General features: G+C 43.1%; 2 protein-coding genes across 2 annotated transcripts; one reads left to right on the top strand and one right to left on the bottom strand.

The window, feature by feature from the left end:
• Positions 1-16: 16 nt before the first annotated feature.
• On the bottom strand, positions 17-3,626 carry LOC101991291 (olfactory receptor 11A1). The gene has a single exon (XM_026785439.1). It carries the CDS (start codon positions 1,937-1,939, stop codon positions 998-1,000), a length of 942 nt encoding a protein of 313 aa, XP_026641240.1. The 5' UTR covers positions 1,940-3,626; the 3' UTR covers positions 17-997.
• A 7,305-nt stretch (positions 3,627-10,931) lies between these two features.
• LOC101991574 (olfactory receptor 10C1) lies at positions 10,932-11,945 on the top strand. The gene has a single exon (XM_005360486.2). The coding sequence runs from the start codon at positions 10,999-11,001 to the stop codon at positions 11,935-11,937; it is 939 nt and encodes a 312-aa protein (XP_005360543.1). The 5' UTR covers positions 10,932-10,998; the 3' UTR covers positions 11,938-11,945.
• Positions 11,946-12,578: the final 633 nt, after the last annotated feature.

Below are 12,578 nucleotides of genomic sequence, written 5' to 3'. Positions count from 1 at the left end.
GTGCAGTAGGATCAAAAAGCTGAGTATAGCTAAACATTCCTAACAACAGAAGTTTATTTAAACTATTCTATTATGGTTAGCCATATGAAGAAACTTAAAAGAAGAAAGAGGTGGAAAGAAATAGTTAGTATAGGATTTGTTCATGATGTATTATTCAGTGGGAAAACAAGTTGCAAATACTACTATACAAGCTGTAGACACACACACACCCAAGAGAAAAAAACTCTTTAAATGTCACTTATAGTAATATAAGTGAGGATTAATTCTAAATTTGTTTCAGTATTGATATTTTCTTTTTTTAATTGTCTTTTCATTAATCAGTAGTAGTGGCACTATATACAGCAATGGGCTACAGACTAACAAATCAGTACATGTCTACCCTGTTTGATGATCAAAACAGCACACTATTTATGGTATGTTCAATTTTCAAAAACCCATATTAGTTTACATAATCTCTTAAACTAACTGTCTTAGTCGGTGTTCTCTTTCTGTGAAAAGACACCATGACTACAGCAACACTTATCAAAGAGGCTTGCTTACAATTTCAGAGATTTAGTCCATTGTGATGACAGGTAGCCTGGCAGCACACACATGGCCATGGTGCTGGAGAAGTAGCTAAGAGTTCTACATCCAGATCTATAGGAAGCAGGAAGAGAAAGAGCCACTGGGCCTAGCTTAGGCTCTCAAAAGGTCAAAGTCCACCTCCAGTGACACACATCCTCCAACAAGGCCACACCTCCTAATCCTTTCAAATAGTGCCACTACCTGATGACCAAAATTCAAATGTATGAGCCTGTGGGGGCCACTGTCATTCAAACCACAATACTAGCATTTGAGAATTGTTACACCATTGTCTTCCCCTCGGGCATAATTCAGAAGATCTAAAGGGAAATTTTGGGAAAGAACAAAGTTCTCATCTCTAGCCCATTGTGGGAGACTTTTCAGTCATCAAGACACTGAAAGTCCAATAAAAAAAATCTTCACTATCCCCCTTAGGTCACATTTCAGTTGTTTTGCAGTAGAGAAACCTGCTTAGTGCCTGATGCACCTCCTGGTTCCTCAAGGTATAGATGACAGGGTTGAAGATTGGAGTGACCACTGTGTAGAGCAGGGCAGCAACCTTGGAGAGGAGCTGGGAATGGACAGCAGAGGGCGCAATGTACAAGACCATGAGTGTTCCATAGAATGTGGACACCACAGCCAGGTGAGAGGAGCAAGTGGAGAAAGCCTTTGCTCTTCTGGCCCCAGAGGGAACTCTCAGCACAATCACTACAATCTGAGCGTAGGAGACCAGAACCAGCCCAAAGGGGACAGTCAGGAAGACAACAGAGAGAACCAACGTAGTCCCCTGGACCACTCCAGTGTCTGAGCAGGCCAGGACCATCAAAGGTGAGAAATCACAGTAAAAGTGGTCAATTTGGTTGGGGCCACAGAATCTCAGCTGGGTCATCAGAGCAACAACTAGTCCATCCACCATGAATCCAGACAGCCAGACTGTGAGCACCAACCCCAGACACCATCTAGGTCCCATCAGGACTGGGTATCTTAGAGGGTGACAGATTGCTAGGTAGCGATCGTACGCCATCACAGCCAGAAGAAAACACTCATCTGTAGCCAGAGAGCCAAAGATGAAGAACTGGAACAAGCAGCCAGCCACAGAGATGGCAGACTCCTGTAGGAAGCCCTCCAACATTTTGGGCACCACTGTGGAGGTATAGAGGATCTCAATGAAGGACAGGTTCACCAGAAAGAAATACATAGGCGTGTGAAGCCTCTGGGAGCTGACCACCACCACTACAATAAGCATGTTCCCTGTGATGATGGAGGCATAGATGATCGTAAGAACAGAAAAGAACAGGAGGTGCAGCCCAGGGACTTCATGGAAGCCAAGAAGTACAAACTCGGTGACAGTTTGGTTTCCTGTGGAGACACTTTCCATGGGATCATTCAGTTTTCTGCTTGACTTGACAGTAGCTAGAGAAATTCTAGTGTGTCTCTGTTGTCTGCTGCAACTCTAAGATTGATAGGGCTGAAACAAGATGGCAGAGTGCGTAAAATGAGGATGGATTAAACGAGTCTCCATCTTCCCCTTTTAGTTGTTACCACTTTGGCTCTTCCTTTCCCATGCTCTTAAATGTAGCATATTCCTAATGGCCTAGGAGAGCTTATCCATATTTAAATTTTCAATAAAAACAAAAACTTTACGCAGTGACCACCATGCGTGTCCTCCAACAAGAAACTTTTACCTTTCACAACCACAGCCAACACTGCTGCAGAAGATTGGAATGTTATGCTGGAATCCCACGGTAAAGGTTAGTCATCTTCAACAGCCTCTCTGGTCCCCTCACACAGACACTTGCCTCATCAATTTTGTTAATTTCCTACCATTTCTTCCTCTATATTCCACTCCTATGTGTGTATGATGGCCCCTCTTTTCTCTGGTTTTTTAGAAATGTTTATCAAAATGACCTCTGTAAGTACAATTTCTTTAGATGAATAGAGGTTTTGGTTGTGGTATAATAGATGATGGTGATCAAGAAGTTGTAGGATCTGTGAGAGGAGAAGGAAAAGAAACCCAGACTCAAGTTGTGGGGTGAGAATAAGTTTGGGGCAGCTTCCTGAAGACAGTAGCTTTTAACTTACTGTCTTATAAGATACTGGCCTATATTAAACAAAGTTTTGAAGGCCAGATAACAGTGGGCCAGCCAAAAGACAGTGGAGTGGGCAATGTTACCCTGATATAAAAGCTTGTGGATGCAGAGGTTTGAGGAAGCACAGTGCTTCTGAAGAGCTGAAGAGATCCTTGTCCTGCAGGCAGGACTTCTTCACATGCTTTCACTGCAGAGAGTGGATGTAGGATGGCTGCAGGTGAAGGAGAATGGCTGAGGAGAAAGCGAGAACAAACCATACACGTATTCTCACAGGATTTAAACTGTTTCTACTCCATAGTAGTAATAAAAGTACGTATCAATTATAACATGAAATTGTTTAACACAAACGCCCTACAACAGCTGTCTAAGACGGTGAAACTGAGTGGCTCGGGGCCAAGAGGCTCAGGAGTCTGCATGATGTTTGTGACTTTGCCACAGGCCAAATCTGTCTATTGCATGGAATTACATTTTCTATTTCTGTGTAACACTCGTGCTACCTCCTCAGAGACAGAGAGGCACAGCTTAAGTTTCATGTCTCCCCCGGGGTCTCCGTGACTAGCCACTCTTCTCTTTAGTAATCATATATTGATTATATAGAGGACATTATTTTAAATCTTTAGGATTCCCAGTCAAATAAAACCAGGCAATTACTTTAAGGATCCTTATGTAACAGGTGCACACAACAGCAGGTGATTGCAGCACATGGAGAGGAAGCTGGTAAATTAACCCTGAATGAAATAGTTCTGCGAGAAGAGGTGCTGAGTAGCTTGCTACGGCTGAAGAAAATGTAAGGGAGATGAGGGTATTCCAGATAAAAAGCTGTGGATCGATTCTGAGACAGGAAGTGTCACAGCGTGTAAGGATGAAAAAGAGGCTGCAGAGTTAAGTAGCCAAGGGTGATCAAGGAAATTCATCTCTGAAGGAGCATCAAAACAGCGGTTCTCAACCCGTGGGCCATGTCTTCTTGGGAAGTCAAACAACCCTTTCACAAGTGGTCACATATCAGATATCTTGTATATCCCATATTTACGTTAAGATTTATAACAGTATCAAAGTTACAGTTATGAAGTAGCAACAAAAACGATTTTATGGTGAGGGGTGGGATTCACCACAACATAAGCAACTGTATTAAAGAGTTGCAACATTAAGAAGATTGAGAACCCTTAATCTAAGAAGCAGATGAGTAAAACAGAGAGGAAGGCAGCAATGGAACAGGGCCCCCTCTGCTGGTCACGAGCTGTATCTACAACTCCGCCCTGTTGGCCTCAAAGCCTGGCTGAGTGCGGGCTTTTAAGACAGAGATTGGTATGGTGACAGGGTCCACATGAAATTAGACAACAGCATCAGGAAAACCTAAATCCAAGATAATGAGAATTGAGAGTGAGGAGAGGAACGGAGGGAGAAAGAGAGAGAACTCACCCAGATGATAGTGAAATGTAAAGACATAGTCACAGGTTTTATGTTTATAATTTCCATTCTCCCCAAAGGAAGTGCTTTCAGCACAAGCTTCTCTGGAATTTGCTATGTAGACCAGGATGGACTCTGCCTCCCAAGTGCTGGGATTAAAAGCATACACCCACCATACACCCTACAGGAGATAAAATTTCAATCTACCATAGTGAACAACAAAGATCTGAGATGTAAAACCGCCTCTCCTCTGACCTACATCTGTGGCTCCACCAGTCTGGGGTTCTGCCCTTTATTGGGGCTGCTGCTCATTGCCCAAGGACCCTCCTTGCCCATTTTTCCATCTGCCATTCTGTGCACTCACTCTGTAACGTCCTGATTATTTTATCTGCACTAAAACAAATCTGTGCTTTACAATCTCTCTATGCTGTCCCTGAGCAGGACACAGGTAAGGATACTGACCAACCCAAACAAGGTCGCACAATCCTGATATTTAGTGTTTAAAAGTTTCCCATCTGGGCTGCCCTTCTTCCGACCTGGCAGAGGCATTCACTCTCCTGGATTCTTCCCTCCCAATAAATCTCTTGAATGGGGGAGAAAGAGTTCTCCACTTGAAGTCTGCTTTCCTATAAGAAAAAAAAAAAAAGATCATTAGGGTTTTCAGAAGATGGCATAACCAACCCTATTGTTCAAAGAGTAGGGAGTTAGGAGGAAGAGGAAGAAGAGGAGAGTAGTGAGATTTTAGGACTGCAGAAAAGCGAGACAGACATAGCAGAGGCAAGGGAGTGAGAAATGAGAAACAGGAATTATCATAAGCTAAAGAATTTGTTGCTGTACAGCCTCCAGGATGGGAGGATGGCTGACTCTGAAGTTAGAAACTGAATGCAGGATAATGATTACTTTGGTCTTACTAACTTATTGGAAAATGAGAATATTGAAAAATACCTGTCCAATTTTCTAATGAGCAATGACTCCCAGACAATCTTGGGTTAGAGCTGCAGCTCCCATTCAACACAGACTCCAAGGCAGCAGAGAACCCTCAGCTGAAACCATCACCACTCTGGAAAATAAATTCGAATAACACCCAAGTACACATGTTTAAAGAAATGTATGCTAAATTATAATTTGTAACTTATCTTTAAAACAAGAAAATGTTACTTTATATTTTATAATATCTGCTAAACATTTTATTTTTATGAATGCCAAATGATAGATAAATTTCAAAGACTTTGTAAAAAAAATCATACAATTTTAAGCATATTTAAGTTTTCCCATGCCATGAGAATGAAGGTGAGAACATTGGCTGTGTCTATCATAGGACACTAACCAGAGCCTGGGGGGCAGGAGTGCCCACCCCATTCTGTAAAGGACCAGGGAAACAGGGAAGAGACTGGAATCATCTTGTAAGGATCCAATGAAGGAAACCTCAACACTAGGATCTTGAAGGAATCAAACAGGATTTCCTGAAATGCTTGCCACAAAGGGACTTTTGGGCTCTCTTGGTCAATTAGAGGAAAACAGCTGTCAAAACCAACCTGTTAGCTTTTTTAAAAGGTCTATGAACAAATCTGGGAAACTTTATACAGAAATGAAAGTTTACCTGGGAAGTGTTATAGAACAGCTTGTTCTCTCCAGACAAAGCTAAAGAAGAGAGGCTAAGGTTTTCTGAAGACTTCAGAATGGCTGGATTTCCCAACTTCAGCCCCTTCAGGTTTTAGCTCAACTTGAAATAATACAGGATCTTGATTAGAAACACCTACCTTGCCTCTCTCCATCTCTAAACTGTTCTCTCCGACCTTCATGCCCACTTCTAGCTCCCAATCATCCTGCCCTTTCACTGTGAGCCCTTTTATCACAAGGGAAGGCTGGCAGAAGAGGCCCTTGAGAACAAATTACAGACTTACTGCAGGGCAACCTTAAACGAACAAGATGAAGCAGCCCACTGCGGCGCGGCATCATCATCATTATTAGAGAATTCCTGAATGTTGGCTTGACCACAACTGGAGCAAAAACTAAAAGAGCTACAGGAAACCTTCCTTTCCATCCCCTTAAGGAAAAATACCCTGCACTCCCCAAGGCAATCTCACCACCAACTCCCAGTCTCTTTCCAGTAACTCACCAACAAATTCACCTGACTCTGCTCTATCCTAACTAGCAGGAAAGTGGCAAAGATAGATTGTAATAGGGGGCGTGAATGGAAATGGCATAATCTAGCAAAACCTACAAAGACATCAATATAGCGCATATTGTGGACTGAGGTTTCTTTCCCACTCAATCCTGCAGTCGTTCAGTCCCAAAAAAAAACACACAGAGGCCTACGTTAATTATAAACTGGTTGGCCTATTAGCTCAGGCTTCTTATTAATTAACATCTTATATTATCCCCTAATTCTTGTCTGTGTTAGCCATATGACTTGGTACTTTTTATCAGTGAGGCATTCTCTCATCTTGCATCGTCTGTGTCAGGATGACAACTACAGACTGAGCCTTTCTTCTTCCCAAAATTCTCCTATTCTGGTCACCCCAGCTATATTTCCTGCCTGGTTACCCCCTTATACTTCCTGCCTGGCTACTGGCCAATCAGCATTTTATTAAACCAATACAAGTGACAAATCTTTACAGAGTACAAGACCATTGTTCCACAGCATCATATAGGTAAGACAGCCAAAAAAGGAACTCCCCAAAGTTGGAGTTGGGGCAGTTTTGTTTTTGCCTTTACAGGAGAATAAAAAAAAAAATCCCACTATGGAATCTGGAGAACACTGGACAAGTGAAACCTCTGAAGAAAAATGACAGATAATCAATGTCCCAAGAAAAAGAGTAAATTGGCCAAGGGGTATTGCCCCCCTCCAGTTGACTGGATTGAAATCCCAGCTCAGATCCACAGACTAGAGCCTGTACCCATGCCACCATCTTTGCCCAAGTGACTGCCCCTTCCCACCAGATAACCACCACTGTTCTGCACAAACATTGCACACCTTCTGGTTAGCTGCTGCATTCTGCCTAGCTAGGATTGCCAGTAAGCTAACAAATACCGCCCAAAGATCAACTTCAGCATTTGAGTTGCTGAGTTCATATGAGACTGACATGTACGTTTTACAGAACTTTGAATTCAAAAATACTTAATCCTAAGACGGTTAAGTATAACCAAACTGGATACTGTGGAAAACTGGGCAGAAATAGCTTCATTATTATAAATAGTTTTACTGTGTTTAAACCTTTTATTTTAGACAAAACGAGGAATGTTGTGAGATATTTGGTAGCACTATGAACCCCGAGATTGTATTATTTACTGGAAAAACCTATTTCTAGTTGTAGTGTGACTCAGACACACACCTTTAATCCAAGAGTTTTCTGCTTCAATATTATAAACAGAATTAAATAAAGTCAACTGTAGGTCAAGAGGCAAAGCAAGCAACCAGTTCATGGGAGAAAAAAAGAGAGTAAGAGGGATTCAGGAGAATGGACAGAGAGATGCACAGGAAGTAGAAGGGAGGGACACTGAGTTTGAGGGGTCTTGTTTGAGATGGAGTAGGAGAAAGGTTCTTTCTCTGGGATGTTAACAGAGGCGGAAGGACAGCTGGGTGCTTTCTCTGCCTCTCTGAGCTAGCAGGCTTTTAGCCCAACATCTGGCTTCTGAGTCTTTATTGGTAAAATTGAACGATGGAGGTTTGGTTACAAACAACATTGCAGAATTCATTGCTCCGTAGTTTTTATAATTTGTGATGTATCCAGCTTCTTCTCCCTCTTCCTCCTTCTCTCCTTATGCTTTTCTGGGCAATACCCTTGCCATGCTCCTTGTGACCCTGGATGGACTTCACACTCCCATGTACCTTTTCATCTACTGTCTAAGAAAGTCATAAACTTCATCAGGTAATTGTGGGTAAAAAACCCCATGCGCACAACTGCCAGCCATATTGAAGTATGTTCATAATTTTGCTTATTCACTAGTGTCCTTAATATAGCACTCATAATTGGTATATCTATGCTTCATGAGCATACCTGAGCTGAGTGCTATGCATGCAAAAATTTGTACACATTTGCCTATCTGGTGAGATACAGTAGCCTGTTTTCCCATGTTTTATGTTTCCTGAATAAATACTCCCTTGAAAAATCTAAATAAATGTCTTTAAAGCAATTTTAAAATACTCCCAGAATTATATTTTAAAGATTTAAACTTTTGTGATTATGACATTCAAAACTGTATCTTTTGAGATAGTAATACAAACTCCCTACTTGACATCACCTGTATAGTGTTTTACTGCTTGGGAAAACGGCCATTGATAAAGGAAATAGTTCCTGATGACCGGCTTATTTTCTGCAACATGTGTCCCTCATTAGGAGGATTTTCTTTAAGTCTCTGGGGCCTGAGCCTCCCAGCACATTCTGCTTTCCAGTCAGGAGAGCCTCATACAACTCTTAACGAGTTAAGGCACACTAAGAGTAAAATCTTTGTGGATTATATCTGTCAATATTTGTCACACTAGAAAGTTAGATTGTTGAAGCCCAGCATAAGGGCGAATGCTTAAACTCCCAATATTTAGAAGGTGGAGGCTTTGATCAGAAAAGAGTTCAAGATCACTATCAGCTACATAAAGAATCTGTAGGCAGCCTGGGCTGCAAAAAGAGGAAATTGGGGTTAAATGAAGGGAATGGACTAACAGAGAAAAAAAGAAAGAAGGTCAAAGGAAGTCTAGCATGCCACAAAAATATAGTTTAAGAAGGAGGTTTGAAATTTTGGTGGCAAACACTGGTAAAGAGGTTCCCTGCCCCTTCTAATTTGTTCAGTGGTGTGATAACGGTGAATTGGCTCAGAAGAGTTAAGGGTAACCTTGTCTATAAAGGTCAGCCAGAGCCATATAGTGAGGTTATATCTCAATAAACTGTTGTAATAAGAGCAGCAGGCCGCTTTCCACCACCAGGCTAGCTTTACCCGAAATAATTACACAGAAACTGTATTCTTTTGAGCACTGCCTGGCCCATTAGTTCCAGCCTCTTATTGGCTAATTCTGACATCTTGCTTTAACCCATTTCTAATAATGTGTGTAACACCACAAGGTGGCTCACCAGGAAAGATCTTAACCTGCGTCTGTCTGGAGTGGGAGGATCATGGCGACTGACTGACTCGGCTTCTTTCTCCCAGCATTCTGTTCTGTCTACTCCACCCACCTACGGGCTAGCCTATCAAATGGGCCAAGGCAGTTTCTTTATTAACCAATGAAAGTAACTCCTCCAATAAACAAACAAAAATAAAGCAAAAACAAAACAAAAATAACAATATCAACTTCTGACCTCCGCATGCAGTTAACTCACACAAACACACACCATAAATTCATTATTGAACTATATCAATAATAGTAGAATTACTGGTTTTGTGGATGTAGTGACATCTACAACGATGGAAAGGAGAAAATAAAAATGAATGACCAGAAATAGTACATGAGAGCTAAGAAGGAGACCCACAACCTTTGATGTTGTCTGTGAAAAGTTCTCAGCCTCTGCTTCTTGCCATCTAAGAAAAGACTCCAAAATAACGTTAGTCATTATTGTGAATTAATTGTTTGAGACTCTCCCAATTGGAAAGCAGAATGTACTAGGAGACTCAAGTCCTCAGAGACGTAAAGAAAATTCTCCTGGTGAGGAACCCATGCTGCAGAAGGAAGAAAAAAACAAGCCAGGCGTCAGGGACTATCTGCCTTTATCAATGGCTACTTTCCCAAGTAGGAAAACACTGCACAGATGATGTCCAGGACAATGCTGGGAGATCCAGGGTGAAATAAAGAAAGAACTGCACTACAACAGGACTGATGGGTGGGCTCGTGGCTCTGAAGAACATTTACATTTTTGCATAGCATTTGAATGTATGTATCCACTTAAGTTTGTCTTTTTGGGTGTCTATGTTTTTACTATATGTAGTCTCTTTCAGTGTTGTTGGTAATGATGTTTGTATATGTACATAAAATATGATACATTTGTGACCGTGGATGAATCTGGCTTCTGAGTTTATTAGTGTACTCTTCTATGCTTAGATTTAGAAGTGTAACATGTTATTGTATGCGTCCATGAGGTTTGTCTCCAGAGTCAAAAGGACGAAGTGCACCAAGATGCAAAGATGAGCAGCTGAAGAAGGTCTCGTATTCCACCGCACTTTTACTACAGAGATCCACACTCCGCTGACTAGTTAATAGCTTTATTTCCTGCAGCTGCCTGAAAGAGATGATTATTTTGAGTCTTTTCTACCAAATGGAGATTGTGAACTCTGTGTGAGGTAAGATGATAGCAAATAAAGAGAGGCTGGTGGAAGTGGGGAAGAATGGATCAGAGAAGAGATGCATTGCGAGGAGAAAAGAAAGAAATGTATTGGAGAAGGAAGGACAAAGGATTTAACAGGACAGGAAATCTCCTTGACTTGGAGTAGGATTTGTCCCGCTAGGAATGTGAATCAAATCGTGTTCATCTGAGAAGGAAATGTCCACCCCAGCAGGGATGGGAAATTGGGAAATACAAAACAGCTGGATGTGGTGTTTACTTACCGTAATCCCAGCGCTCACGAAACTGAGGCAGGAGGATCAAGATGAATTGGAGACCGGTTTGGAATACAGTGAGTTCTAGGTTTTCCTGAGATATAACTGAAACCTAAAATATAAGGAAGAATGGGAGAGAGGGCAGAACAGCCCGGAGCCAGAGCAGAAGAATCTAAATTTAGGGTATATTTCTGAGGGTGGGGACAGCGCAGAGATCAAAGACAAATATACACCCAGGGCATTCTTAGGGTGACCAGGGTGTAACATGGGCTTGTGCGTGGACACCTCCGTTCAAAGGCCCTGATAGCTTAAGAAAAAAAGGAGTTCCCAGGCAAAGAGGTCATCTCTGCCTGCTTCCAAGCACACACAGTAGCGTTTCTTGCCCTCCCCCTCCTACCTGGCCATAGGCTGTGGTAGATGGGCACCAACGCCTCCCTGGTGACTGAGTTTGTACTGGTGGGCTTCTCGCGTCTGGTCCACCTTCATGGCCTCCTCTTCTCCCTCTTCCTGGCTGTCTACCTGCTCACGGTGGCAGGCAATCTCCTTATTGTGGCTCTAGTCTCCACAGACGCAGCGCTGCAATCCCCCATGTATTTCTTCCTCCGCATCCTCTCAGCCCTGGAGATCTGCTACACGTCGGTCACCGTCCCCTTGCTGCTGCACCATCTGCTCACTGGTCGGCGCCACATCCCGCGCTCCGGCTGCGCTCTGCAGATGTTCTTTTTCCTCTTCTTTGGTGCCACCGAGTGCTGCCTGCTAGCTGCCATGGCTTATGATCGCTATGCTGCTATCTGCGAGCCCCTGCGCTACCAAATGCTGCTCAGCAGGCGGGTGTGTGTGCAGCTCGCCGGCGCGGCGTGGGCCTGCGGGGCCTTAGTGGGGCTGGGCCACACCTCCTTCATCTTCTCCTTGCCCTTCTGTGGCCCCAACGCTATCCCTCACTTCTTCTGTGAGATTCAGCCCGTGCTGCAGTTGGTGTGTGGAGACACCTCGCTCAACGAGTTGCAGATTATCCTGGCTGCTGCCCTCATCATCTTGTGCCCCTTCGGCCTCATCCTTAGTTCCTATGGGCGGATTCTGGTCACCATCTTCCGCATCCCATCAGCTGCTGGTCGCCGCAAGGCCTTCTCCACCTGTTCTTCCCACCTGGTAGTGGTATCTCTCTTCTACGGTACTGCCATCTTTATCTATATCCGCCCTAAGGCCAGCTACGACCCAGCCACGGACCCCCTGCTGTCCCTCTTCTATGCTGTGATCACCCCCATCCTCAATCCTGTCATCTACAGCCTGAGGAATGCTGACGTCAAGGCCGCTCTAAAAAGAAGTATCCAGAAAATGGGGCCCTCGGAGATTTGACAAGGTGCGGGAGATGACTCCTGAACAGAACTCCAGGTTCCTAATTACCGAGGATCAAGGGAGAGGAGACTTGGAACACAGACTTACTGATGCCCTCAACACCTTCTATTTCGAGATAGGGTCTCGCTGTATAACTAAGGTTGGTCTTGCACTCACAGTTCGTGAGTGCTGGGATTAAAGACAAAGCCACCACACCCTGTTGGCAATAACTCTTTTCTTATCATTTATGGCGTCATCATTGACATATAATAAACTGCATATATTTAAGCGTATAGTCTGATAAGTGTTGACATATAAAGGCACCGTGAATCTATTGGCAATTGTGACACGCACAGCCGAAAGTTTCCTCGCTCCCCGCTCTTTCATCGGCATTCCGTCATTACAGATCAGTTTGCCTTTACTAGAGTTTTACATGAATAGACTTTTTGGTCTGACTACTTTAACCCAATGTAATTGTTTTGGATTTATCCATACTATGGTGTACAGCAGCCCATTCATATTCATTTCTGAGTAGTGTCCCATGAGACCTCAATCTATTCCCCCCACCTGCTGATGAAAATGCTGAATGTGTCCTGAGCCAAATTTAAGTCTGTCCATGTGATTCCATAGTAAACACCAGTCAATACAGGTTTTTTTTTTTT

Source organism: Microtus ochrogaster, linkage group LG2 (genome assembly GCF_000317375.1).
Source record: "Microtus ochrogaster isolate Prairie Vole_2 linkage group LG2, MicOch1.0, whole genome shotgun sequence".
In the NCBI taxonomy this organism is placed as follows: Eukaryota; Metazoa; Chordata; class Mammalia; order Rodentia; family Cricetidae; genus Microtus; species Microtus ochrogaster.
Note: the sequence above shows the minus strand (reverse complement) of the source record. Positions and strands in the feature narration are given on the sequence as shown.